This window comes from Carlito syrichta, unplaced genomic scaffold (genome assembly GCF_000164805.1).
Source record: "Carlito syrichta isolate Samal-C Ts95f unplaced genomic scaffold, Tarsius_syrichta-2.0.1 Scaffold255087, whole genome shotgun sequence".
NCBI lineage: Eukaryota > Metazoa > Chordata > Mammalia > Primates > Tarsiidae > Carlito > Carlito syrichta.
Genome location: NW_007199183.1, coordinates 167,970 through 192,429, shown reverse-complemented (window position 1 = coordinate 192,429; position 24,460 = coordinate 167,970). Strand labels below are relative to the sequence as shown.

General features: G+C 48.9%; 1 protein-coding gene across 1 annotated transcript in view; it reads right to left on the bottom strand.

Moving 5' to 3' along the window:
* Positions 1-24,460, bottom strand: part of WDR25 (WD repeat domain 25) — a 145,892-nt gene that overhangs the window by 39,195 nt on the left and 82,237 nt on the right. Inside the window, exon 5 of the mRNA XM_008052067.2 lies at positions 14,801-14,948. Within this exon, the coding sequence (XP_008050258.1) occupies positions 14,801-14,948 (148 nt within the window). The remainder of the gene's footprint in view (positions 1-14,800; positions 14,949-24,460) is intronic.

Sequence of the window (24,460 nt, the reverse complement as noted above, 5' to 3'; positions counted from 1 at the left end):
GGGTGTGGTGAAAAGGGAACACTTCTACACTGTTGGTGGGAGTGTAAACTAATGCAACCTCTGTGGAAAGCAGTGTGGCGATTCCTAAAAGCTCTAAAAATCGACCTTCCATATGATCCCGCAATCCCCCTGCTGGGAATATACCCTGAAGAACTCAAATCACTCTATAAAAAAGATACCTGCACACGTATGTTTATTGCAGCCTTGTTCACAATAGCAAGAACCTGGAAACAACCATGCTGCCCATCAAAAGAGAACTGGATTTAAAAAATGTGGTACATATACACGATGGAATACTACACAGCCATAAAAAAGAACAAAAAAGAACTTCGCAGCAACCTGGATGGAACTAGAGTCTATAATACTGAGTAACCTCTTACAGAAACAAAGATCCGAGTATCACATGTTCTCACTCATATAATGGACGTTGAACATCCAATGTAATACTATAAGAAATTGACTGACGGTACTGGGAAACTATGAGGGGGAGGGGGATGGGATTAACAGTAGCAAATATCTGTCTGGGGATGGGAAAACACTTCTTATCAACAGGGTGCCTGAATGAAATGTAATTGTACACCTAACCCTTAACTGTACCCCACAAAACCATAATAAAAAATATTGATTAATAAAAAAAAAATGTCTTTTGATCGCTATGATCTTTTAGAGGTAAAGTATACATGCTTCAGAAATGTCAGCCACTTAGAGCAGGTCAAAACTCGTGCTCCCTCCACCACCCAGTGCCGCCCGTGTCCCAGAGCACTGACTGTGCTCTTCTGTTTATCCTTAATCCATCTGAAACTGCATCAACCAGCCTCGGGAGGCACCCTCATGGCAAGAGTGTATCCTATGGGTTGGGCTTGCAACCAGGTCCAGTACCTGCCACATACCACCCACCCACACAGAGGGGGACTCCTTCTTTCAGAAATGTTGCAATAATTCCATAGCCCAGGAGGAAAACCATAACTGCCCTGGCCCCATGGACCATTCTACCCTGGACTGAGCAGTGGGCAGCTTAGGAAGCGGGTGGCCAAGAAGGAGCCAACAAGACACCACGCTCTCAATATAATTTCCTCTAGTGAGGAACTCAGGAAGCGGCGTTCGCTCATTCAGGTCACCCTTTGTGTTCAGTGACCCCCACACACATAGCTAAGTGTTCCACCAGCTCACCAGGTAAGCGAGTGAAATCACCAATTGGTACTCATGAGTTACGTACAGCAGGAGACTCCCTGGAGCCAATCTGCCTAAGTAAACGGTCTCCAAACAAACCTGGCAGTGCACCCACCAAAGAAAATCCAGTAGGCACATAACACCAACATATGGATGTTTGTTGTAAGTTATATCATGTGCTTCTATACTTCTATTATGAACATTTGTTTTTTTTGAGTCAGAGTCTCACTCTGTCACCCAGGCTAGAGTGTGGTGGCACACTGCTCACGGCCACTGCAGCCTTGATCTGCTGGGCTCAGGCGATCCTTCCATCTCAGCCTTCCAAGTAGCTAGAACTACAGATGTGTGCCACCACACCCAGCTAATTTCTGATTTATTGTACAGACAAGATCTCACCACGTTGCCCAGGTTGGTCTCGAACCCGTGGGCTCAGGCAATCCTCTCAGCTCCGCCCTCCAAAGTGCTGGGATTACAGATGTCAGCCACTGCACCCGGCTGAACATTTTTAAGATACCCAAAAATAAAACATTTTATTTTTGGACAAGGATGAGACAAGGCTAAAATAACCCATTTAAAAAATATATTTTAATAAGCCATTTATTAAGAGGATCAATGAATTTCCTTGAAATAATTAAAAATCATATGAGTTATAATATTTTTAGTGACAGCAACAGGGTTGATATACTTCCATTTTTTTTTTTAACTTAGGGAACTACTTGTGATTCAGTGATTTGAAAGTAGTCTGGTCTTTTTTTGTTTTATTTATTTATTTTTTTTGAGTCAGAGTCTCACTCTGTGCCCAGGCTGAGTGCAGTGGCATGTTCATGGTCACAACCGCCTCGAACTGCTGGGCTCAGGTGATCCTTCCACCTCAGCCTTCTAAGAAGCTAAACAGAAATACGGGCATGCACCACCACGGCCAGCTAATTTTTCTTAATTTATTATAGAGGTGAGGTCTCAACCAGGTTGTCAGGACTGGTCTTGAACCCCTGCGCTCAGGTAATCAGGAAAAAAAAAAAAGAAAGAAAGAAAGTAGTCTGGTCGTAGGTTTGGTTTACCCACTGAACTCGGTCAAAGCCAATCAAAGTTCTTCCTAGAGACGCGTGGTCCTGGATGGAAGGTGTTCACTCTGGCCAAACAGGAGACACGTTCCACTTCTATCCACTAGTGACACACAAGATTGTGAGAACATTTTGCCAGTGATGCTCCACTTCCCCCAGGGTCAAATACTGGCCCCTGCAACTAATCAGAAGGTATTATTGCATGTTCATATTAATAACCCAGTTCAAAATCCACAGAAACTTTCCTTTCAATGATTTTAAAACAGATTTAAAAACACTGTTCCCAGGTTAAGGGTGCAGATATTAGAGATTTCAATAAGCAACACACATCTTTTTGCGCAATAGAAGTCACATAACAATGGAAACAATTAAAAACATCTGTATTCAAAATGTTCTCTCCATAGACAAGTTTTTTGGAATGCAGTTAGTCTTTCCTCCTTTGTTCAAGTGTCACGTTTACCGTGATGGATGATTAAGTGTGTTGATTTTTTTTTTCTAATATCTTCTTCTAGGGGCCTACAATTGGCAGTCACTTGTCACCAGAGAACATTTTGGAAATACTTGACTTTTTGTAAAGGAGGAATCCATATCTCTGTAAGCTCCATAAGTCCTTAACTATTTCACTACAAGATGCAGTACATGGAGCACAAAAGATTTTCATCATCACAGTGTTGTCAAGAGCCGTTGGGTCAGGTCATATCATCTGTAATGAAGGGACTGTAAACAGCAACCTGGCTGTCCAACCCTAGGGGAGCACTTAAGACCCTCTGCCTGATGGGAAACTGAAAAGCCATTTAAAACCAGAATCACAAACCGTGGTCTGTGGCAAGACGAACAGTGCTTGAGGCCTGTTCTTAATTACAGAAATATTAAGGAGGAATTGATCTGGACAAAGACTGGGAAGTCACCGAACTGAAATGAATTCTTCTGGGAGCAGTGAGAGAACTTGTTAAATTATACTAATATTTTTGTTGTGATATTATTTTTCTAAGGAAGAATTTTTTTAAAGTCATCATCAGGGAGATGAGCAGACTTGCGAGTGGCCGTGGTGCTCTATCCCTCTCTTTTAGGACAGCACACAAACACTCACAAGTCAACCAACAAACTGCTGCTTGGTGTGCTCCTCTAACTGGAAATCTGGTATTTCTCGAGCTTCCTCTTCCCTTTCCTGAAAGTCACTGGGAACCCAAGCTCTTCCCTGCCTCTTAAGCTCCAGTTGGTGAGCAGAAACCAACCTGAAAGCAAGAACCCCCCACCAGGGAGGCCGAGGCCGAGGGCTGCCCCTCGGTCCCCATCTGCTCCAGCCAGTGCCAAGGCCCTGAGACGCTCGCTTCTGCCAAGGGGCCAGGGTCCTCTGGAGGCTGAGGGCAGGGACCACCATCATGCCCCCTCGATAGAAAGGAGGGCACGGATTCCACTGCAGCCCCTACCCCACTGAGGAGGCCCAGGAGTCTCTTCTCCCAACAGATCAACTGTGCGTGAGAACACTCAGTGGCCTCCTTGCTTACTTGAAATTCAATGCCAATCCTTAAATCCAAAAGAAAAGACAAACTATCTGCCTGGGGAAAAACTTTTCCCTGTTTCTTGGACCATAGCATATAACCATATGCTTAATTTCAGAACTGGGAGGGAATTATCCATATGTTTTTTTCAAAAGTACAGCGATACAGTCTTGCCAACAATAGGGAAGAAAAATGGGAGGAAAAGTGAAAGCTGAATTCCTAAAAGATGATGACTGAACTTTTCTGCTTTAAAAAAAAAAAAAAAACCTGAATGTTATTTCTTCTCAACCCCCAAAGGAGATTGAGAATCTGCCTTTAATTATTTCCATTTAGAAGACAAGCTACATAGTTTGTACTTTTTCCCTATTTTTACTTATAATAAGCAGTCCTTTACTACTTTTCTTTGCTAAAAGCATTCAAAACTAAAAGATTTTTAAATTCTTTAATACGCTTCTGGATACCTTTTTCCCCCAATATGGGAAAAATTCTGCTAAGATGTTCTCAAACAAGACTTGCTTTAGAAGTCAGGACTACAGCCATCGTCACCTGGTACATTGTTCGAAGCCAGAGCTCGGACAGCCCAGGAATTGAGAGCCACACAGACCCAGGTCCCAACTGGGCTGTGTCACTTCCAGTGGAAGGACCCTGGGCAGGTCTCTGCACTGTGAGTCCCGCACCCTTGTTAGTGGAAGGCATCGTGGTGCCTAAAGCGTCTACACAGCATGGCCTGCAGCAAACCAAAGAGCTCTATCAGAGTTTGCAAGATTCAACCCCGAATTATTGAATTAATCCTTGTTAATTAAATGCTAAAACCGCCTGTAATCCTAGCACTTTGGGAAGCCAAGGCGAGTGGATTCCCTGAGCCTGCGGGTCCAAGACCAGCCCCGACAACTTAGCAAGCCCTCGTCTCTACAATACATCAAAAATTAGCCAGGCGTGGTAGCACATACCTGTAGTTCCAGCTACTTGGAAGGCTGAGGCTGAAGGATTGCGAGTCCAGTAGGTTGACACTGGGGTGGCGGTGAGTGTGCCACTGCACTCCAGTCTGGGTGATGGAGTGAGACTCCAACTCAAAAAAATAAAAAATAAAAAGCTAAAACCAAGGGATATAGGTGCTAGCAGACCCTTGAGAGTAATGATGTTGAGCTTTGTCACGAGGCTTTGAGAACACAACACACTGGGCTGCCCTGTATGCTTGTTAAGGAGATATGGAATGGTCAGGCTCAGTGGCTCGGCCTGTAACACCAGCCCTTTGGGAGGCCAAGGTGAGTGCATTGCCTGAGCCAACGGGTTCGAGACCAGCCTGAGCAACTTGGCGAGATCTTGTCTCTACAATACATCAAAAATTAGCTAGGCATGGTAGCACATGCCTGTAGTTCCGGCTACTTGGAATGTTGAGGCAGAAGGATTGCCTGAGCCCAGCAGGTCGATGCTGGGGTGGCTGTGAGTGTGGCACTGCACTCCAGCCTGGGCGACAGAGTAAGACTCTCACTCCAAAAAAAAAGGAGATACGACTGGAAAATAGCAGTGAAATATCTTGAACATGAACATGAGCCATACTGGTGGGGAAGGTCTTATCTGTCATATCCATTCTCACTCTTCATCTTTTCATAAGTCAAGTAGTTTGTTGGGTTTTTTTTATTATTATGAAGTTGTGGGGTACAGTTAAGTATTAGGTATACAATTGCGTTTCATTCAGGCAAAGGCTTAACATCCTGGATCTACAAGGAACTCAAACGTGCTGAAAAGAAAAAAACAAACAACCCCATTATAAAATGGGCAAAAGATATGAACAGACACTTCACAAAGATGACATCCGAGCAGCCAACAAACACATGAAGAAATGTTCAACCTCACTAATCATCAGGGAGATGCAAATCAAAACCACACTGAGATACCACCTAACCCCAGTTTGTTGGTTTTAACTGCCCTGGGCAATGCAACTTTAAGCACAATGGTTAGTCATTACATGACCTTTAACCTTGAGACTATCTTGCTTGTTTACCTGTTATAGAAAATTCTATATATTCACTATATGCTTATTATAGGAAATTGAGTTTTAAAATATTTAAGCCACTGGCACTGACTTTATTGATCTCATTACAATGAGCTCAACTGGTATAAAAACTGCTCAGATCTTCTTGGAGTTAGGAAAAATCATTTCTTTCATTCCTGAATCAATAATGATAAAAATAAAAGATAAATTATTATAAAGCAAACACATGTGCACACTGCAGAGACTCACTTCATTCTGTTGAACTATTATCACTACCAGTCTTCCCACCTCCAAGATTACTGGGATAAGGCGCCTGGCTCACAAGATCGGCAACTCCTCAGAGCGATCCTTCTTCCTTCCTCAGGTAGAGACATCAAGTTCGCCCAAGGTGACCACCCGTGTGTCCGCTCTAACACCTCCCCAGGGGTCTAAGCATCACGCAGGCCTCTGGGTCCGTGAGGGCCCTCCTGTTCCATTCAGCATGTCTGGCTCCCAGCCTGGGGCACGTAACAGGTATCTGGTTTAGGTCACATGAAACCCAAGCATGAGTGGCCAGGAAAGAGAAGGGAAGCTCACATACCCCTCTCCAGGGAGCTCAGAGGCTGCCTTGGCCAAGCAGTTCACAGGAGGGGACACCGACATTGACCGCACACCTATTCCCAGGCCCGTCTGGAGCATGCACGCACACACCACAGCCTTGGATAGCAGGTGTGACTAAGCTATTCTCACAGCTGGGGAAAGGGAAGCTCAGGGAGGCGAGAGTGGTGCCCAGAGCCACTGAGTCAGCCATGCTGAGACACAGCCGGGGCTGGTCTAATCTCGGGGCCAGCTCTCTGCACCCCACCTTGCACACCTGCCAGCTATCCGTGACCTTTCCTTCTCCTCGGCTCTTTGTTCACATCCACAGACTCACGAACATGTAGGAAAAATGTTGACAAGGGAGAGCTTATGTTGTTGGCTCGTGATAATTGAGCCTGTGTTCCCAGGCAGAGGCATATGACTCATTTCGCTAAAATCAATATCGTTACACTCATCCTCTGGGAAGCGTTCTGCCAGCTGTAAATTTAACCATCCTGACTCAAAGTTAACGAGAAAAGCAGCTTACTAACTTTCAAATCAAACTCTAGCTCTCAGCAACAGGGGTCGGCTTGGCAAGCTGGGTAGAGGCCTGGGAAGGGTCCAGGCTGAGGGCCAGACAGGTCTAAGTCTGAATGTTCCCTCATCTGGGCCCTCTATGCCAGCCAGCCAGCAATGCTCTCAGAGCCCTGGGACCCTCATCTGTACAATCAGGATCAGAAAACCTGCCTCAACAGTTTGCTTTGAGAATGAGAAATAATGTACGCAAGAGAGTCAAGCCCTAAATAATAGAGCCCAATAAACAGTAACTGCAGCAGCAATAATAGTTACAGTAGTTGCAGTAATCTTTTTATCCTTTTTTTTGGAGTCAGGGTCTCGCTCGGTTGCCTAGGCTGGAGTACAGAGGCATGATCACGGCTCACTGCAGCCTCGACCTCCTGGGCTCAAGCAATCCTCCAGTCTCGGCCTCCTGAGTAGCTGACAGGCACATGCCACCATGCCTGTCTAATTTTTTAATTTTTGATAGAGATGTCTCACTTCGTTGCCCAGGCTAGTCTAGAATTCCCAGCCTTGAGCGACCTGCCTCCCAAAGTGCTGGGATTACAGGCATGAGCCACAGCACCCAGCCCAATGATTTGTCTTCTAGTAACATGTTAAACCTGCTCTTTCCTTCTCATTCTTTTTTTTCATTAATTTATTTTTAATTGATAAATAATGGTGTATATTTAGGTAAATATGAAGTCTTGATGTATGTACACAGGGAACAATGATTCAATGAACCTAATTAGCATATCCATCACCTCACCGACTTAATTTTTTGTGGTGAGGATGTTAAAATCAATTCTTTTAGCAATTTTGAAATGCGCATTATTAACTGTGGTCACTAAGCAGTGCGACAGACCACTTAATCCTCAGCCTGCCTGGGACTCTGTACCTTAGATTACATCTCCCTTGCCCACGTGTCAGCCTCAGTGTAACAGCCCCTAGGTCCTTCCATGTCATCAAGAATGGCAGGATTTTCTTCTTATAAGGGCTACACAGTCTTCTGCTGTGAGTATAGATCACCTTCTTTTTATCCACTCAACACTGATGGCACTGAGTCGCTTCCATATCCCGGCTCTTGTGAACAGTGCTGAGATGAACATGGCATGCAAATAGCCCTTCTGCGTGGCAATTCCATTTCTTCTGGATATATGCTCAGCAGCGGGATGGCGAGATCATGCGTTTACTCTACTTTCAATTTTCTGAGGCACCTCCATACCCTCTTCTAAAATGGCTGTACAATTCCCATTCCCACCCACAGTGTGCAAGAATTCCCTTTTCTCCACGTCCTTGTCATCGTGTGTCTTTTTGGTAATATCCATTCTAGCAGGCCAAAGGGGATATTCCACTGTGGTTTTGATTTGCATCTCCCCAGTGACCGAGATGCTGAACAGGTTTCGTATATCTGTTGGCCATCCGTGCCTCTTCCTCTGTTCAGATCCCTCGCCTGTTTTTTAATCAAGTTATTTGTTCCCTTGCTTTGAGTTGCTGGAGCTCCTTGTGTATGTTCGATCTTAGTCCCTTATCGGTTTGTGGTTTGCAAATATTTTCTTCCAAGCCATGGGCTGTCTCTTCACTCTGCATGTTGCTTCCTTTGTTGTGCAAGTTTTTAGTTCGATACAATCCCCATCTGTCTATTTTTGCTTTTCTTGCATGTGCTTTTGAAGTCCTATGCAAAAAATCACTGCCCAGACCAACATTAGCACTGCTTTTAAATCTCTGGACAAGACTGAATTTTCCAAAAGAATAATAATAAGAGTTGTAAACAAGTTGTGTCCCACTGGTTCACTACTAAGTTGGTTTTCTGGAACTCAGAATTCATCATTCCAACAGTAAATGTGCCACAAACATGTTTAGGCTCCAGGGTCAGTCAATAAAGACCGTCTTATTTAAGAAGGGCTTCAGGCTAGGCACAATGGCTCACGCCTGTAATCCCAGCACATTGAGAGTCTGAGGCAGGAGGAATAAATGATTGAGCCCATGAGTTCAAGACCAGCCTGGGCAACACTGTCTCTACAAAAAGCTTTTTTGGAAAAATTAGCTGGGCATAGTGGTAGGTGCCTGTAGTCCCAGATTCTTGGAAAGCTGAGGCAGAAGGATCGCCTAAGCCCAGTAGGTTGGGGCTGCAGTGAGCTGTGATGGTGCCACTGCACTCTAGGGTGAGACCCCGACTCAAAAAAAAAAAAAGAAGAAGGAAAAAAAAGAAGGTGAGCACCAACTGTAATGTAGCTGTAACTAAACACATGTGAACCATCACCTCTGTGCAGTAATGGTAATGAACAAAACAATATTTTGGATTAAAATCTACCTTTTATTTATCCAGAGTGCTGATATGAGCTTAATCAGAAGAGGATGCCATGCTGACATCTGTGGAGATGCAGAAAGACCTCAGGACACTTTCCCAAGTGTTAGGTAAGGGGCTAGCAGTGTGTTTTAAGAAAGTTGAATAACACCCGATTTAACATCCATAACTGGGGTCAGTTTCTCAGTCCAAAGTCATATGGAGAGAGAGAGAGGGAGAAGACAGGGCTGAGACTGAGAGAAACACTGTCCAGAATGAGAGCAAGGACATTCGTGGGGACTGGCCTCGGGAAACAGGCCTGATCGCAAGTGGGAGAGAGGGGAGTCAGAGAGGGGTGCTCAAAGAGCTCAGTGGAAAGCAGGTGTAGATGATATGGAAAAAGAGGCCTCACACGGAGAAGAGGTCTGCAGCATCCTGCTCGAGGGGGTGGGCAGGCAGCTGCTCCCTGAGCAAGGAAGTCCTACAGGAGCAGCAGCTGGGGACCATGGGGCTCGGAGTCCCTGGATCTCCGCCTCTGGATTTAATGGCAACAGCCTGTGGGACCAAAGAAGTAAATACATGGGCCAAATGCCGAGTCTCTAAACGTGCCCGCCATCAGGGGCCCAGGATGCAGCCAGCACATGCTGTGCACTGCTCCCCCACCCCTGTGGGCACCTAAGGGTAGACGCCTGGCCGAGTGCTCCAGAGGAGGGCTGGGCCCGAAAGCCTGAGTACGGAGCAGGTCGGGCCTGTGGCTGCACTTCCTCCAGGGACAGGCAGGAGCCAGCTCACTGTAAGGCGCAGCCAACAAGGAGCCTTTTCTGAGGCCCATTCTCCAAAGCCCCAAAGCTCCTGAAGCTCCTCGCCATGAGTCTGATTTGGACGATTCTCGCCCCACTGTGCCAAGGATCCTACAGTCTCCAGGGCTGTTCTCCCGCTGGCCGGCCATCCATCGCTGGAGAGGGCTCCTTTGGTTGCTCACTTAATCAGAGGGACTGACCGAGCTCAGCAGGGCACTCCTTCCTCCCTGGAGGGCCCTCGTCATGCCCTGCAGGTGGCAGGCCGCTGCCTGGTGGGAGCCATGCCGGCTCTCCAGGAGTCAGATAAGCACCTCATCCCCGGCCAGGAATCAGACGTGGGAGGGCATGCCCCCCAGCCTCGACAGCAGGAACTCCGCCAGACACGGGCCTGTGCTGGACCCCAAGTGTGTCACCACTGGCTGGGCAGACTCGAGGAAGTCACCAAATACTCCAAGCCTCAGTTTCTGGGTCCGTGAAGTGGGATAGAAACACGGCCCTCGCAGGACAGTGGGGAGATGAAGCATGTCCCATTAAGCAGAGCCCATCACACATTCACTTGCTTCCAGGCTAGGCTGGAAGCCAGGGCCACGCACCCCAGGGTGTGGCCCAGAGGGAGGCTTGGGTCACATCTCATTCCCTCCTTCCTCACAGAGTTTCTGTGAGGGAGGCTCCCAATCATGATTCGAAAACGGAGGCGCCAGAAGAAACTTCTTGGAAAACAAGGGAAATGGGCATTTGTGGGTCCAGTCCCAGTTGGCCACACATGGTACAGACACACCATGACACCCATCGAAAGACACAGGGACACCCAGCACAGGCAGAGCCTGCCAGGGACTGGGGACAGCAGGGCTGCAGACACTGACAGTCCAAGGGAAGAGGGCCACAGACCTCCCCCAGCAACGAGAGCTCCGCGGTGCGGGTCTGGTTGAAGGGCGGGCTGTGGGGAGGCTTAGTTCCCTCATAAGGGCACGTGCCGTCCCAGCCCCTGGAGGAAGCTGACACCCACGACAGCAAAGAAGGAAAACACTGAGAAGTTGGGAAAACCCATGATGGCCCAAGGACTCCTCCCAGTTTGCTCCCGAGGCCCACATGTCACACAGGACCCAGAGCCACACCAGTAAACAGACAGAGGGATCGCTGGGGGCCTCGGGACAATGATCAAAAAGTGGCCTCATTTGGGGAAAGGGCCCAACTAGGGCCGTCTGGACAATTCAGCAGGAACAAGGGCCTCGTGGGACAGTGACAGAGAAGGGGAAAAGGCACCCTCAGCCAGGACCCCCCATAGCCAGGCCTCCTGCAAAGCACCTCTGCAGGTCCCCTCGACAGCCTGCCAGCCCGGCACTGACACAGCAGCAAGAAAGGGGCGCCTAGTCACCCAGCTCAGGGAGGCGGGAGAGCCCCGTTTGCAGCCTGGTCATGTGCCTTCTCCCATGTGCTGCCTCCAGGATCCCGGAGCTGGGACCTGGTGGCACTGCACTGATGGCACGGGCAGGCTGGGCGCACATCAGGGGAGCTGGCCTGTGCACAGGAAGGAGGGCAGGGGGCCGTGCCCAGCCAGGGCCCCAGGAGCTCTAGGACGAGGAACCAGGAGGCTAGAGGCCCTGCGTGCCCCGACAGCAGCAGCCTCCAGGGCAGACGCGGCACCTGCCGGGGCTGGAATCTGCAAGAAACACAACTGGGACCACTTGATGTAGAACACACTCTCCAGGGGGTTTTGAGGAGACTGGTGAGTTTGGTGTGCGGGACAGTTGACTCAGACAGCAGGCGACACTCGGCCCAGGTGGAAATGGCCAGCGTTCCCTGAGGCCACCTCAGCTGAGCGTGCCAGAGACGCTTTGTTAGGAAGATTACAGACCGAAACAGGAGCACCAAAAATAATTAATCAGTGAGCAGATTTTATTTAAGTGTTGATTCATGGCTGTCCCATAAGCCAACAGCCTGTCAGAACTGTAAATTAACGAGATAAACGCTGCTGGCCCTCCACGTCTCAGGCTGGGTATTGACATTTTAGAATCCACAGATTTTTAACTGTATTGATTGAGGACACCAGGATAAATGGCCCTGGCGCCAAATTCCCATTAACGACAATGGGCACCGAGTGACTAATTCCCTGAGCACTGCGGCGAGAACGCCCTACGCTGCCTGCTCCTGGCAGGGAGCTCTAATTAGATTGAAATGAAAAAGCCAAATCACCAAGGGCGGAAAAAAGCAGATCAAGCAAAGAGGGGGATCAGACTCGGTGATGAGAAAGGACAGGGTAAGTGAGAGCAGGACGAAAGCCACAGGGGCTGCACAAGCCCAGCCAGCCTCCACTGAAGAGAGCACCCTGTGGAAGTCGGGCCAGAGGTGGGGGCGCAGAGACCAGGTGGGAGGCCCGGGCAGAGCCCTCCGGCCTGAGGCAGGAGGGCCTGGTAAGGCCCAGTCTCACCTGTGTCCTGTCCACACAGGCACTGAGCAGCTGCTCTGAGCTGGCCCTGACCAGATGATGGGACACACAGACCTCCAGGACGGGCCCCCACCCTCAGGGAGTGGGTCGGACACAGACGCCAGCAGCCCTCAGCAGGAGGCCCTGGCTGAAGCTGGAGGGCTTCCGGAGGGGTGAAGCCCAGACCCCTCAACCACACTCTCCTGCGGACAAAGTCTGCCCAACACACTCCACAGCGGCCCCAGCACAGGCTCTGCGTGCGGCTGGTGCACAAGCACCCGAGTGCGGGGCCTTATTTGACACCTAGCAGGCACCCCGCAGCCGGAGGGCGCGGGCTGGGGCCATGAGCTGCCCAAGCGCGGTCCTAGTGCCAACTGGGAGGCACTCGTCCTCTGCCCTCCACTGCCACCCAGGGCTGCGTGTCCCACGACCAGCTGCAGAGAGGCCTGCCCAGGGCACCGGCCTGTGTGTGCTCACCTGCTCCAACACTGCGACAGCCGTCCCCACCCGCCCGGCAGGAGGACCCTCTGTGGAGGTCTCAAGATTCTAGAGCCCCCAACACACAAGCACTCACGCCCATCCCACACATGCACGTGCTGGTTTAACATCTGCTGACTGAGGACTCGGACAGCAACAAAGGGTCACGGTGAGCCTTTGATTGAGAACATCAGCAAATGGACTCAGTCTGAGCAACGCAGCGGTACATGCACTCACCCACCACTCCGCAGGCGACGCGGCCCTCACGTGTGCTCATGTGACCTGCGGGCTGGGGCTGTCCTGTGCTCCCCAGACTCCTCTTCCCTGTCCTATGCACCCCGCCTTATCCCCCGCTTTGGTTTCCACACATGCCACGTGGAATCCTGTTCCTGTGGCAACTCTGTCCTTGCTGCTCTATCTGTTGAGAACCTGCTGTCCTCCCCCTTAACCACGTCTCCTCCAACCTAATTCTCTGTCCACCTAATTACTGGCTCAGCTCAGTTTCACTTCCTCCAGGAAGTCTTCCTTGATTTTCCAAGCTAGCTGTTCTTGTCATTCCTGTATCTTGCTCCATCACTGAAATTCGGGCGTGTCTCTGCAATTCCATCTCCCCCAGTAGACATGAGCTTCTGCAGGGTAGCCCCAGGGTCTTGTTCAGCTATGTGCTCCCCACACCAACCATGTCTTATGAGACATGCAGACGAGAGTGCCACAGTCGGATGCAGGCCCTGGGGTCTGGCAGACCCGGCTATGCCCTGTGCCAGTGTGGCCCTGGCCAGGGTATGCACGGGCGATTCTGATGGTGCCTGCCTCCCAGGGGAGGGGGCCTAAGGGCAACACTACAGAAGGCTGTGGAAGAAACCCTGGCACACGGCGGGTACCTGGGAGTCAGTCACTGCCACCATCATCAGTCCTGTTGTCACTGTAACCAAGAACACCAAACTCCCTGAGTTTTGGCAACTCTGCCAGGGCCTGAAAAGGTCAGCAAGAACACAACGGCCGGGGAGCCCTTCACAAGAAGAGGACTACCCCTCCATGTACCCCTCCACAAGGAGAGGACAGTCGGTGGGGGAGGAGAATCTTCCTCTGCACCTCCTCGGAACTGCTGGGATGAGCTGCAGGGGTTGGACCTGGGCTATCACCTACTTCCTGCCGGGCCCCGAGACAGGGAGGCCCAGAGCCACCACTGTGGGCTAGGTGGGCAGGAGGTTGGCCTGTTGGCTCAAGGGATGCTCAAACCTCCAACCTCCCCTCCTGCCCCTGGCAGCAGAGCCCAGCAGAAACGTGACCATGGAGGAGCTCTGGGAGATGGGCGTGTGGTGTTGAGAGAAGCTGGCACTGGGAATTGGGTGGCATAGGCCTGGACCCCAGCTCTGCCACTCCCCGGTGGTCCCCGCTGTGAGCCCTAGACAGGACCTGCCTCTGGGGCTGGGGCCACCGGAGCTGCTGGCCATGCCTCCGCGTGTATGTAGCACCCAGGAGGGACTCCTCCTTCCTCCCCCCACAGGGCTCTTCCAGCCCACACTCATCCTACCCAAGAGCCTTTTCAGTGTGGACATTAAAGCAGAACTCGCTGAAGACTTCCTTGGGAGCTGGACTCATTCCTTACAGCCTTTCAACGATAATGAATAGACAGGAATTCTAAGCTGATTCCAACCAAAGGACACAGTGATAAAGTTAAATCTATTCCAGTACAAATTGCATGTCAGAAGTAGATTAAAAAGCCACCTCTTTATCCAGCCTCGCGGCCTGGGGCAGAGACAACCTTGGGGCACTGTCCTCTGTGCTGACTGGCAGAGGCCCACCCTTTGCAGGGAGTCAAAAGAAACATTCACAGAGCAGGAGGTGACCCTGGCCCCCTCCCTCTGCCCTGAAGCCTTATGCGGCCTGTGGCTGTGGGCCCACGGGAGAACCTTCCCAGCAACAGCTCTGCCAGCTCCCCTTGGACCAGTGACACAGAGAAACACACCTGTTTCAAGGTCTGTCAGGCGCAGGGCAAAGTCGAAGCCGCCGCTGAGCACGTGCCGGCCACAGGGAGACCACCGGGCGGCCCGCACGGCCTCGCTGTGCAGGAAGTAGGTCTGAAGGCAGTGCCCCGAGTCCACAGCATTCCACACCTACAAGGCAAACACAGCACCAGGTGTCAGGGCTGAGTCCAGGTAGCCAAGCCCTCGGGTAGAGAAGGGGCCTCCCAGAAAACTGGGTTCCCACCATTTTCTCACCAAAACTAGATCTAGGTGTTCAGCTTTCTACTGCAGACATGTAAAGGTCTGGTGAAATGGCAACTTGGGGATTTTCCCAAAACGTTTTGGGGGTTAAGAAAATCGCATCCCTATGCCTGCTGCTCTCCAGTCCAACCCTCCATACCCGCTGGCCACCAGGAACAAAGCCAGGCTCTATTCATGGGTGCTGCTTTAGACTGAGAGCCAAAAGGAACCTGCCATGCCTGCACTCACAACCGGTCAAAGAGCCAGGTCTGCCCTGGGGGCAGCTGTCCTTTTTGCCACTGTCCCTCATTCTCACCTGCTTCCCTGAGGGATGAGGCTGGGAGAGAGCCCTGGGTAACTCATGGAAATGACGGAGGGCCCCAAGCACAGAAATGCATGGTGCAGGAGCCAGGGCTACACGGCATGAGTGTGGCTTTCACCAGCTCCCCCAGCAAATGCCACCAACCCCCACATGGGAATGGCCAGAGAGTTGGGAGTGGGACGGGACTGGCCCAGGCCTGGCACGCAGGGGTGTTCAGCAGCGCTAGCTCCTGCCCTCACTGTCACTGCGGGCTGACAAGAGATGCTCCCATCATCACCAGGTGCACGGAGCGGGGGAGGGGGGGCGGGGGGGGTGACACGGGACTCGGAGGTCTGAGCTGAGAAACTGGAAGCACACCTGGAGTCAGCACATGGCGTCAGAATTAACCCTCCCCACCCACATCATTGCTGCTTGCATCATGGGACTTGGTTGACGGCTTCACCTCCCTGGGCCTCAGTCTCCTGCTCTGTGAGGTGGGCATAAAAAAGCACTGCCCCCAGGGCAGCCGTGAAGACTGAGGAGGTGACATGGGCTCCATGCGGGCACACAGCCACATGCAGTTCTTAGCAGCCCAGCCCTGACCTCCTTTTAACTCCAGCGGGAAAATGAGCTTCATTTTCCTTCATAAGAGAAAAACCCCGAACAGGACACCCGCGCATTTCCACAAACTGATCCTAGAGATCGCCTCTCCCATTAAAGATGAGAAAAATCAGCCTGCCAAGTCCTGAAGGTTCTCAGAGCGCAGGGGCTCAGCAAAGCCTCCAGCCCTGAGAGCTTGCTTCCCAGGATTATGTCAATGTCTCTGCTTAAGAAAACAACAGTCAAGAGTAGCCTTCAAACACTAAGACAGCTCAGCTCCTTCCTTCCTCAAGAGGGGTCAACAGTTAGGGTCTCAAACTGAAAAACCGAGAAATAGCGGGATTTACATTTTGAAACCTGAACAGAAGTAACAGAAGAAACAGCCAGAAGCCTTCAAAGTGGAGTGAGAATTCACGAAAAGGAAGCAGAGTGCAGGGAACTGCTGTTTTTTCAAAGTTGTGGACAAGTACGACTTTCATTTTTTAAAATGATAAAATAAACTAGATCTACAGGGTTCACATGGTTAAACAATTTAAAAAAATAAATTTTGAGTACATAAGACAAGCTACATATACAAAATACTAAGTACATGAAAGGTTGGATGTGGTGGTCTATGCCTGTTGAAAGGAGGTACCTACAGAAACTTAGATGAAACTTAGCTTATTCTTAGTTTAGTCTTTTTGCCTCAGCATAACCATTAGAAAGCGTTTAGACATTCTATTGCAGGCCAAGCAGCAGCTTATCCTACCCCTTTGGCAAATCTCTACCAGATGCGAGACCAGGACAGCCCAACCTTTCAATTCATGATTCAGCATAATAATCTACAGTAAACTTTCAGGTTCCTTGTCAAGGCGGAAATTCAAAGCCATAGAAATGATAATAAGACCACCTTTGGTCAAGGAGTTTGTGGACTGCAAAGGTCTAATAAGTCTCTTGCAGGAAAAACCTCTCTCAGCCCAAAAATCCCAAGTTAACCTAATCAGCCCTTTGTGACATGGGAGACACAGACAGACCCCACCATGGGAGCAATGATGTGACTAACCCACCATCTGCCTACTGTCCATCACATGGCATCAGTATCTGTACTTGCCTGCCCCTTCGTGATGATGTGGAGCAGACCACCACCCAGTCACCTTAATGATCTTCCCCCATCAAGGGGAATGGCTCAAAGGGCTCAACCACAAGCAGCCATTTGCCACTGCGTTGCTACACTCTGGTGTCGCCCTGCTTCCTAGCTTTGGCCCCCTCCCCCACCTTGGGGAGGCAAATCCTCTCTCTCTCTCTAATTTGCTTTTAAATAAACTATATTCTCTAATCTAACTTCTGTGTGACTCTTTGCATCTTTCATGCGGCATTGGATTGCACCCCAGACACCCATACCCCCAGCAAGCCTGACCTAACATTCTGGAGGCCCCGCTGGGAGAGTGTGCCCTAACTTTCTGGAGATTCCACTGAGAAGACCCTAACATATTTGGAAAGTCCCACTGAGATCTGCTGGTCCTCCCGAAATCTGCCACACTCACTCTCTCTCATTCTCCTCTCCCACCAAGATCTGCTGCTCGCTCACTCTCTCTCTCTCTCTCTCTCTCTCTGTCATTCTCCTCTTCCACCAAGACCTTCTGCTCTCTCTTGCCTCTCCAAATGCCCTAAAATATACCCATTCCGTGGCCCTTTGAGGCCCCCTTTCCTATCTGTGAAAGGTGAACAATAAACTTTTCTTCTTTCTACTTTCTTTCTTGGTTGCAATCTTGCATTATTCCTGCGGCCCCAGCACTGGGTCTGGCCCACCTTACCCCAGATGACCCTTTCAGCTATAATCTTAGCACTTTGAGAGGCCGAGGCAACAGGATTGCCTGAGCTCAGGAGTTTGAGACCAGATTGGGCAACATACTTTTTAAATTTTTTAAAATGAGCTGGGCGTGATCTGTAGTCCCAGTTACAAGGAAGGCTGAGGACAAAGGATCACCTGAGCCCAGCAGGTCGAGGCTTTGGTGGCCAAGATTGTACCACTGCACCCCAGCCTGGGCAACACAGAGAGACTCTGACTCAAAAAAAAAAAGGCCACACATGAAATACCACCTCATACCCCCATTAGGATGGCTACTAACAAAAACAGAAAATAATAAGTATTGACCATGACGTGGAGAAACTGGAACTCCTTGTACTCTGCTGGTGCAATATAAAATGGTGCAGCCACTGTGGAAAACAGCATGTGTGTTTTCCTCAAAAAATTTAACTTAGAATTACCATATGATCCAGCAATTCCACTTCGAGTAGATGCCCAAAAGATTGAAACCAGAGTCTGGAAAAGATATGGCACACACATGTTTGTAACAACATTATTTACAATAGCTGAAACGTGGGAGCAACCCAGTGTCCACGGATGGATGAATGGATAACCAAAATGTGTCCCGTCCACACAGTGGAACAGCATCCAGCCTTCGAAAGGAAATACCCCGGCACATGCTACAACACGACCGTGAAGACACAGTGTGCCATGAGATAAGACAGACATAAAAAGGCAGATACTGTATAACTCCACCTGTCGGAGGCACCCTGAGTGGTCAGGATCATAGACACAGGAAGCAGGATGGAGGTCACCAGGGGCTAGGGGAGACTGGATGTGTTGGTTAATGGGTCCAGAGTTTTGTTTCACAAGATGAAGAGTCCTGTGGGCAGAGGTATCGCAGTGACACCACTGAACTGTACACTGGAAATGGGTTAAGACAGTAAATTTTATGTTATGTGTATTTCATCGCTGTTAAAAACACATACACACAAAACAAAACTCTGTCTCGCTTACTCATGCATTTGTAGTAAGACCATAAAGACACACGTGAGGACAGTGCCACTGGTGGGAACGGAGGGTCAGGGACAGGGTTGGGAGAAGGGAGCTGGGGACCCCAAGCCTCTTCTGAGGGGAGATGGGAAGCGGGGAGAGGGAATGAGAGAGAATACTCTGAAGCAAGTAAGCCCATGGGTTTCCGTCTGTGAAACTCATTCATGCATTCATTCACTCAACAAAGAGTTCCTGAGTACCAGCTGTTAGCCAGGCATTGCAAACGGTGAACACGTAGGGCAGAAGCTTCTGCCTTCGAAGAGTTCACAGACGCTGAACACACAAGCAGAATCCACAGGGCATAAGGCAGTGCAATACAGACTGAGGTTTTAAAATGAGCAGGAAAGGGCCCTAGAAAGACCCAGAAAGGAGTCGGGGTAGCCAGGAGGAGCTCCCTGAGAAGGTGACTTCAGAGGAGGACCCGGAGGGGTGAGAAAGAGAGAGCTGCGCAGAATTGGGGGAAGAAGCTTCCAGCAGGGACAGAAGCAGGCCCAGCATGGCCACGCACAGCAAGAAGGCCGTGGTGGCTAGAGGTGAACAAAACGAAAGAAGGAAGAGACGCGGTCCACCACAGGCCATCGGGACGGCCCAGGCTCTGCAGGCAGGAGGGAGACGAGTGAGGGGCACAGTGGGGATGTGGAGGCTTCGTAGGAAGATGGCGGGGCCCACGGGAGGCAGGGGAGAAGCGCTTACCTTGGAGGACAGCACCGTCAGGACATCCATGGACTGGCGGCAGGACCCAGGCAAAGGACAAGTCCAGTTCCCGGAGTGAACACTGAGGAGAAGGAAGCTGCAGGGGTGTCAGCCCACAGGAGGAACAGGAGTGAGGGGAGGCCAAGCAGGAGCTCAGCTTTGAATGACGAGACCAGACAACTGGATACACAAGTGGGATAGTCAAGGAGGCCTGGGGTAGAGGCCGAGTGCTGAAAGTCCTTGTCAAGGAGACCCGGGTGCAACCAGGGGCTGCCGAGCTCTCCAAGGGAACAAATGTCAACAGAGCTGAGGGGAGTCCCCCACCTCCACGAGGGCCTCCCGTGTTTGGGCTGGGAGTGGTGGAGGAAGAGAACCCAGAAAGAGAGCCCGAGAAGGAGAGGCCTATGAGGTGGGGGAAGGGAGGGAATAGAAGAGAGCTGTCCTGGAAGCCAAGAGAAGACAGTATTTCAAAAAGAGACCTTCCGACATGGCAAAGGACCCAGGAATTAACACTTCTGGATGTAACAATCCGAGGGGCAGGGACAAGCGTGTCTGTCATGTTACTTTCTATACTTTTGAGTATGTTTAAAACATTCCACGACTTAAAATAAAAATGTTAAATTAACTGGGCACGGTGGCTCTTGTCTGTAATCCTAGCCATTTGGGAGGCCAAAGTGAGAGGACTGCTTGAGCCCATGAGTTCGAGACCAGCCTAGGCGACACAGTGAGACCTGACGAGGTCTCTACAAAAATCAAACAATTTGCTGGAAAAAAAAAAATTAGCTGGGCGTGGTGACATGTGCCTGTAGTCCCAGCTACTGGGGAGGCTGAGGTGGAAGGATCGCCTAAGCCCAAGAGGCTGAGGTTGTGGTGAGCCATGATTCGTGCCACTGCACTTCAGCCTGGGCAATAGACTGAGACCCCGATGCAAAAGGAAAAAAGTTAAGTTAATGAGAAGGGAGAGGAGACAATGAAAACAGGAAGGGAGGGAAGGAGGAACGGAGAAAGAAGAGAAGAGGAAGTGGAGAGAGAAGAAACGCAGGAAGGGGAATGGAGAGAAGAGAAGAGGAAGGAAGGGGCCCCGGGGAGAAGGAAGAAGAGGGAAGAGGAGGGAGGCGAGGAGGGACCACAGCAGGAACGAAGAAAGAAGAAAACGAACTCTATGACATCCGAGGCCAGAAGCAGCCAACAGGAACGTCTGAGTCATTGGCCAAGGGTGCCCCATCAGCCACAGACAAACATTCAAGGAGACCCCACCGACCCGTGAGCTGTCTGCCGACTCACCCTCCAAAGTGACAATGCACACCTGGCTCTCTTGGTAGCTGCACAGACAATGATAGCATCAGAATCGAGGTAGACCAAGGCTGCCTCCCAAACTACCCAGGCTGAAAGAAAGAAGACTCTTGACCAATCGCTCTCCTTAGCTGAACTTAATGTGCACGGCCAGGTTTGAAAGATTCACTCCCACACATCATGGCAGCCTGGTATGTGCCTTTTGTTCAATTAAGCGATTAGAGAATTGCTTCATGGAATTAAGGCCTTCATGGAGTTAGGCCTACTGTCAGACGTTCTAAGATGACTTGATGTGCTCACTAGAGACATGCTTTGAGTCCAACAAAAGTAACAGATTTGAAAAGAACATGACAAGCACAATGTGGTGCAGTCGCTGCCCGACCATGCCTGCCACGTCTCCATGTCCTGGTTACCACACCCGGCCCCAGCAGGGGCTCCTCGCATCTCCTAAGACCAGGTTAGGACCCAGTGATTCTGTCACAAGTCACGTTCTTCCTGCCTGCCTGCCTTTCGTCTCTGCTTATCAGAGAAATACAGTCTCCTTGTAAATTATTCAAACTATACAGAAGCGCAAAAAGCAAAATTCCTATGGGATTTTGCCTTTTGCGCTTCTGTATAGTTTGGATAATGTTTAAGTGTGCTCTAAAAAAAAAAATCAAAAACAGAAAACAAGAGCCACCCACAACCCCACAAGCTGGAGACAATGGCTGTCAAACCTCTGGGTGACCCCTTGCCTCCCACAAGACTCCATCCTACTAAGTCCTGCTTCGGGGACCCTCCTCATCCAGCCCAGCTCCTGGCCTCCCCCACCTCTTGGCGGCTCCTATTACCCCAGAAGAGAATTCCAGAAACCACTCTCTCACGCCTACAGCTCAGCATGAGCCTGTGTAGCCAGTGCCTAACCCTCCACCAAAGGGATGGGGTCAGTCCATCTGCCTGCAAAGGCTTTTAGGAATCCTTCAGGACACGTGCGTTCAAGGGCCGGAATCGCATCTAAAGACCAATTTGGGGAAACTTCTTAATAATCCTGCATCTTCCAGTCCATGAACAGGCTATCTCTCCATTTATCTAGGTCATCTTTAATTTCCCTAAGCAATAGTTTGGAGTTTTTAAATGAAAAGATCTTGCACTTTTGTCAAATTTAAAATTTTCTTTCCATTTTTTATTTCTTAAGAGTCAAGGTCTTACTTTATCACTCAGGCTTGAGCATAGTGGTAAGATCATAGCTCACTGTAACCTTAAACTCCCGAGCAGAAGTGATCCTCCCATCTCAGCCTCCAAAGTAGCTAAGACTACAGGTGCACGCCATCATGCACAGCTAATTTTTTAATTTGTTCTGTAGAGTTGCCCAGATTGGTCTTGAACTCCCGGCCTCAAGCAACCCTCAGCTTCCCAAAGTGCTAGGATTACAGGCATGAGCCACCACACCTGGCCTGGAATTTTCTGCATAAATGATTCATGTCATCTGCAAATAAAGACAGTTTTACTTCCTCCTTTCCAGCCTGGAATCTTTCCTTTTCTTGCCCTATCGCTCTGGCAGTAACCTCCAATACAGTGACAAATAAACATGGGGAGAAAGTATACCCTTGCCTGCTCCTAACCTTATGGGAAAAGCAGTCAATCTTTTTATATAGTTAAGAACGATGCTGGAGCTAATCCCTGGCAAAATACCACCTCATTTTTCACAGAACTAAAAAAAAAAAACAACAAAAAACTCAAAGTTTATATGGAACCAAAAAAGAGCCTAAATAGCCAAAGCAATCCCAAGCAAAAGGGAAAAATGCAGAGGCATCACACCGCCTGACTTCAAACTACACTACAAGGCTGTAGTAACTAATACAGCATGGTACTGGTACAAGAATAGACAAACAGATCAACGGAACAGAATAGAAAACCCCAAAATAAAGCCACATGCCTACAATCAACTGATCCGACAAAAATGACCAATGAGGAAAAGACACCCTCTTCAATAAACTGGCTAGCCATATGCAAAAGAATGAAACCGGACGCCTAACTCTCACCATATACAAAAATTAACTCAGGATAGATCAAAGACTTAAAAGTAAGACCCGAAACTATAAAAATCCTAAAAGAAAACCCAGAAAACACTCCGTTGGACATCAGCCTAGGCAAAGAATTTATGACGCAGACCCAAAAGCAATTGCAACAAAAACAAAAATAGACAAATGGGATTTAAACTAAAAAGCTTCTGTTCAGCAAAAGAAAGCATCAAGAGAATGAACATTTCTAGGGAATGGGAAAAAAATATTTGCAAGTTACGCCTCAGAGAACTAATATCCAGAATGTACAAGGAACTCAACGCAACATGGAAAAAAATTTATCCCATCAAAGAGGGGACAGAGGAGATGAATAGACACTTCTCAAAAGAAGACACACATGCAGCCAACAAATATATCAAGAAATGCACAGCATCACCATGCTCCAACCAGAATGGTCAACATTAAAAAGTCAAAAACAGATGTTGATGTGGTTACGGAGAAAAGGGAACAAAGTGATGCTGTTCATATATTTGTTGGCTGCATGTGTGTTTTCTTTTGAGAAGTGTCTATTCATGTCCTTTGTCCACTCTTTGATAGGATAATTTTTTTTCCCAGTGAAGGCACTGTTGGTGGGATTGTAAACTCACTCAACTTCTATGGAAAACAGTTCGGAGATTTCTCAAATAACTAAACATGGAAATACCATTCAATTCAGCAATCCCACTACTAGAGATCTACCCAAAGGAAAAGAAATCATAAAAGAAAGTCACCTGTACTTGTATGTTCACGGCAGCACTATTCATAGTAGCAAAATCATGGAACCAACTTAAGTGCCCACCTATAATTGTAGGTGGGCACTTAAGTTGGTTCCATGATATATATATATACCATAGAATACTACTCAGCCATCAAAAAGAATAAAATCATGTTCTTTGCAGCAACATGGATGGAGCTGGAGACTATCATCCTAAGTGAACTAACTCAAACAGAAAACCAAACACCATGTGTTCTGCCTTAAGTGTGGGAGCTAAGTGGCCACAAAGATGGAACTAATAGATACCAGAGACACCAATAGCGGGGGAACGGAGGAGGGGTTTAGGGTTCAAAAATTACCTATTGGGTACAATATTCACTACTTGGGGAATGGGTCATCTGAGACCCAACCCTCACCACTACACAATATGTCCATGTGACAAGAAAGCACTTGTACCCTCTGATTCTAAAAGAAGAAAGAGCAATGCTAGAGCTAATGTTTTCATAGGTGCCCCTTATTAATTCAAGGAAGTTCTATTTCTAGTTTGCTGAAAGTTTTCTTTAATCAGGAATGAATGCAGGATATTGCCAAAAGCTCTTTCTGTAGCTATTGAGATAATCACATGGCTTTTCTTTAACAGTTAATCATTAACATTATAGTTCATTATAGTTCAGTCATTAATGCTGAAACATCTAATTTTCAAATGTTAAGGCAAGCTTACATTTCTGGGGTAAATCCTACGTGGCCATGATATTATAAATATATAGTTGGATTGATGTGTTAAAATTTTATTTAAAATGTTTGCATCTGCCGGGCTCGGTGGCTCAGCCTTTAATCCCGCGTCTTTGGGAGGCTGAGGTGAGTGGATTGCTTGAGTCCGCGGGTTCGAGACCCGCCTGGACAGTGAGACCTCATCTCTACAATAAATCAAAAAATCAGCCG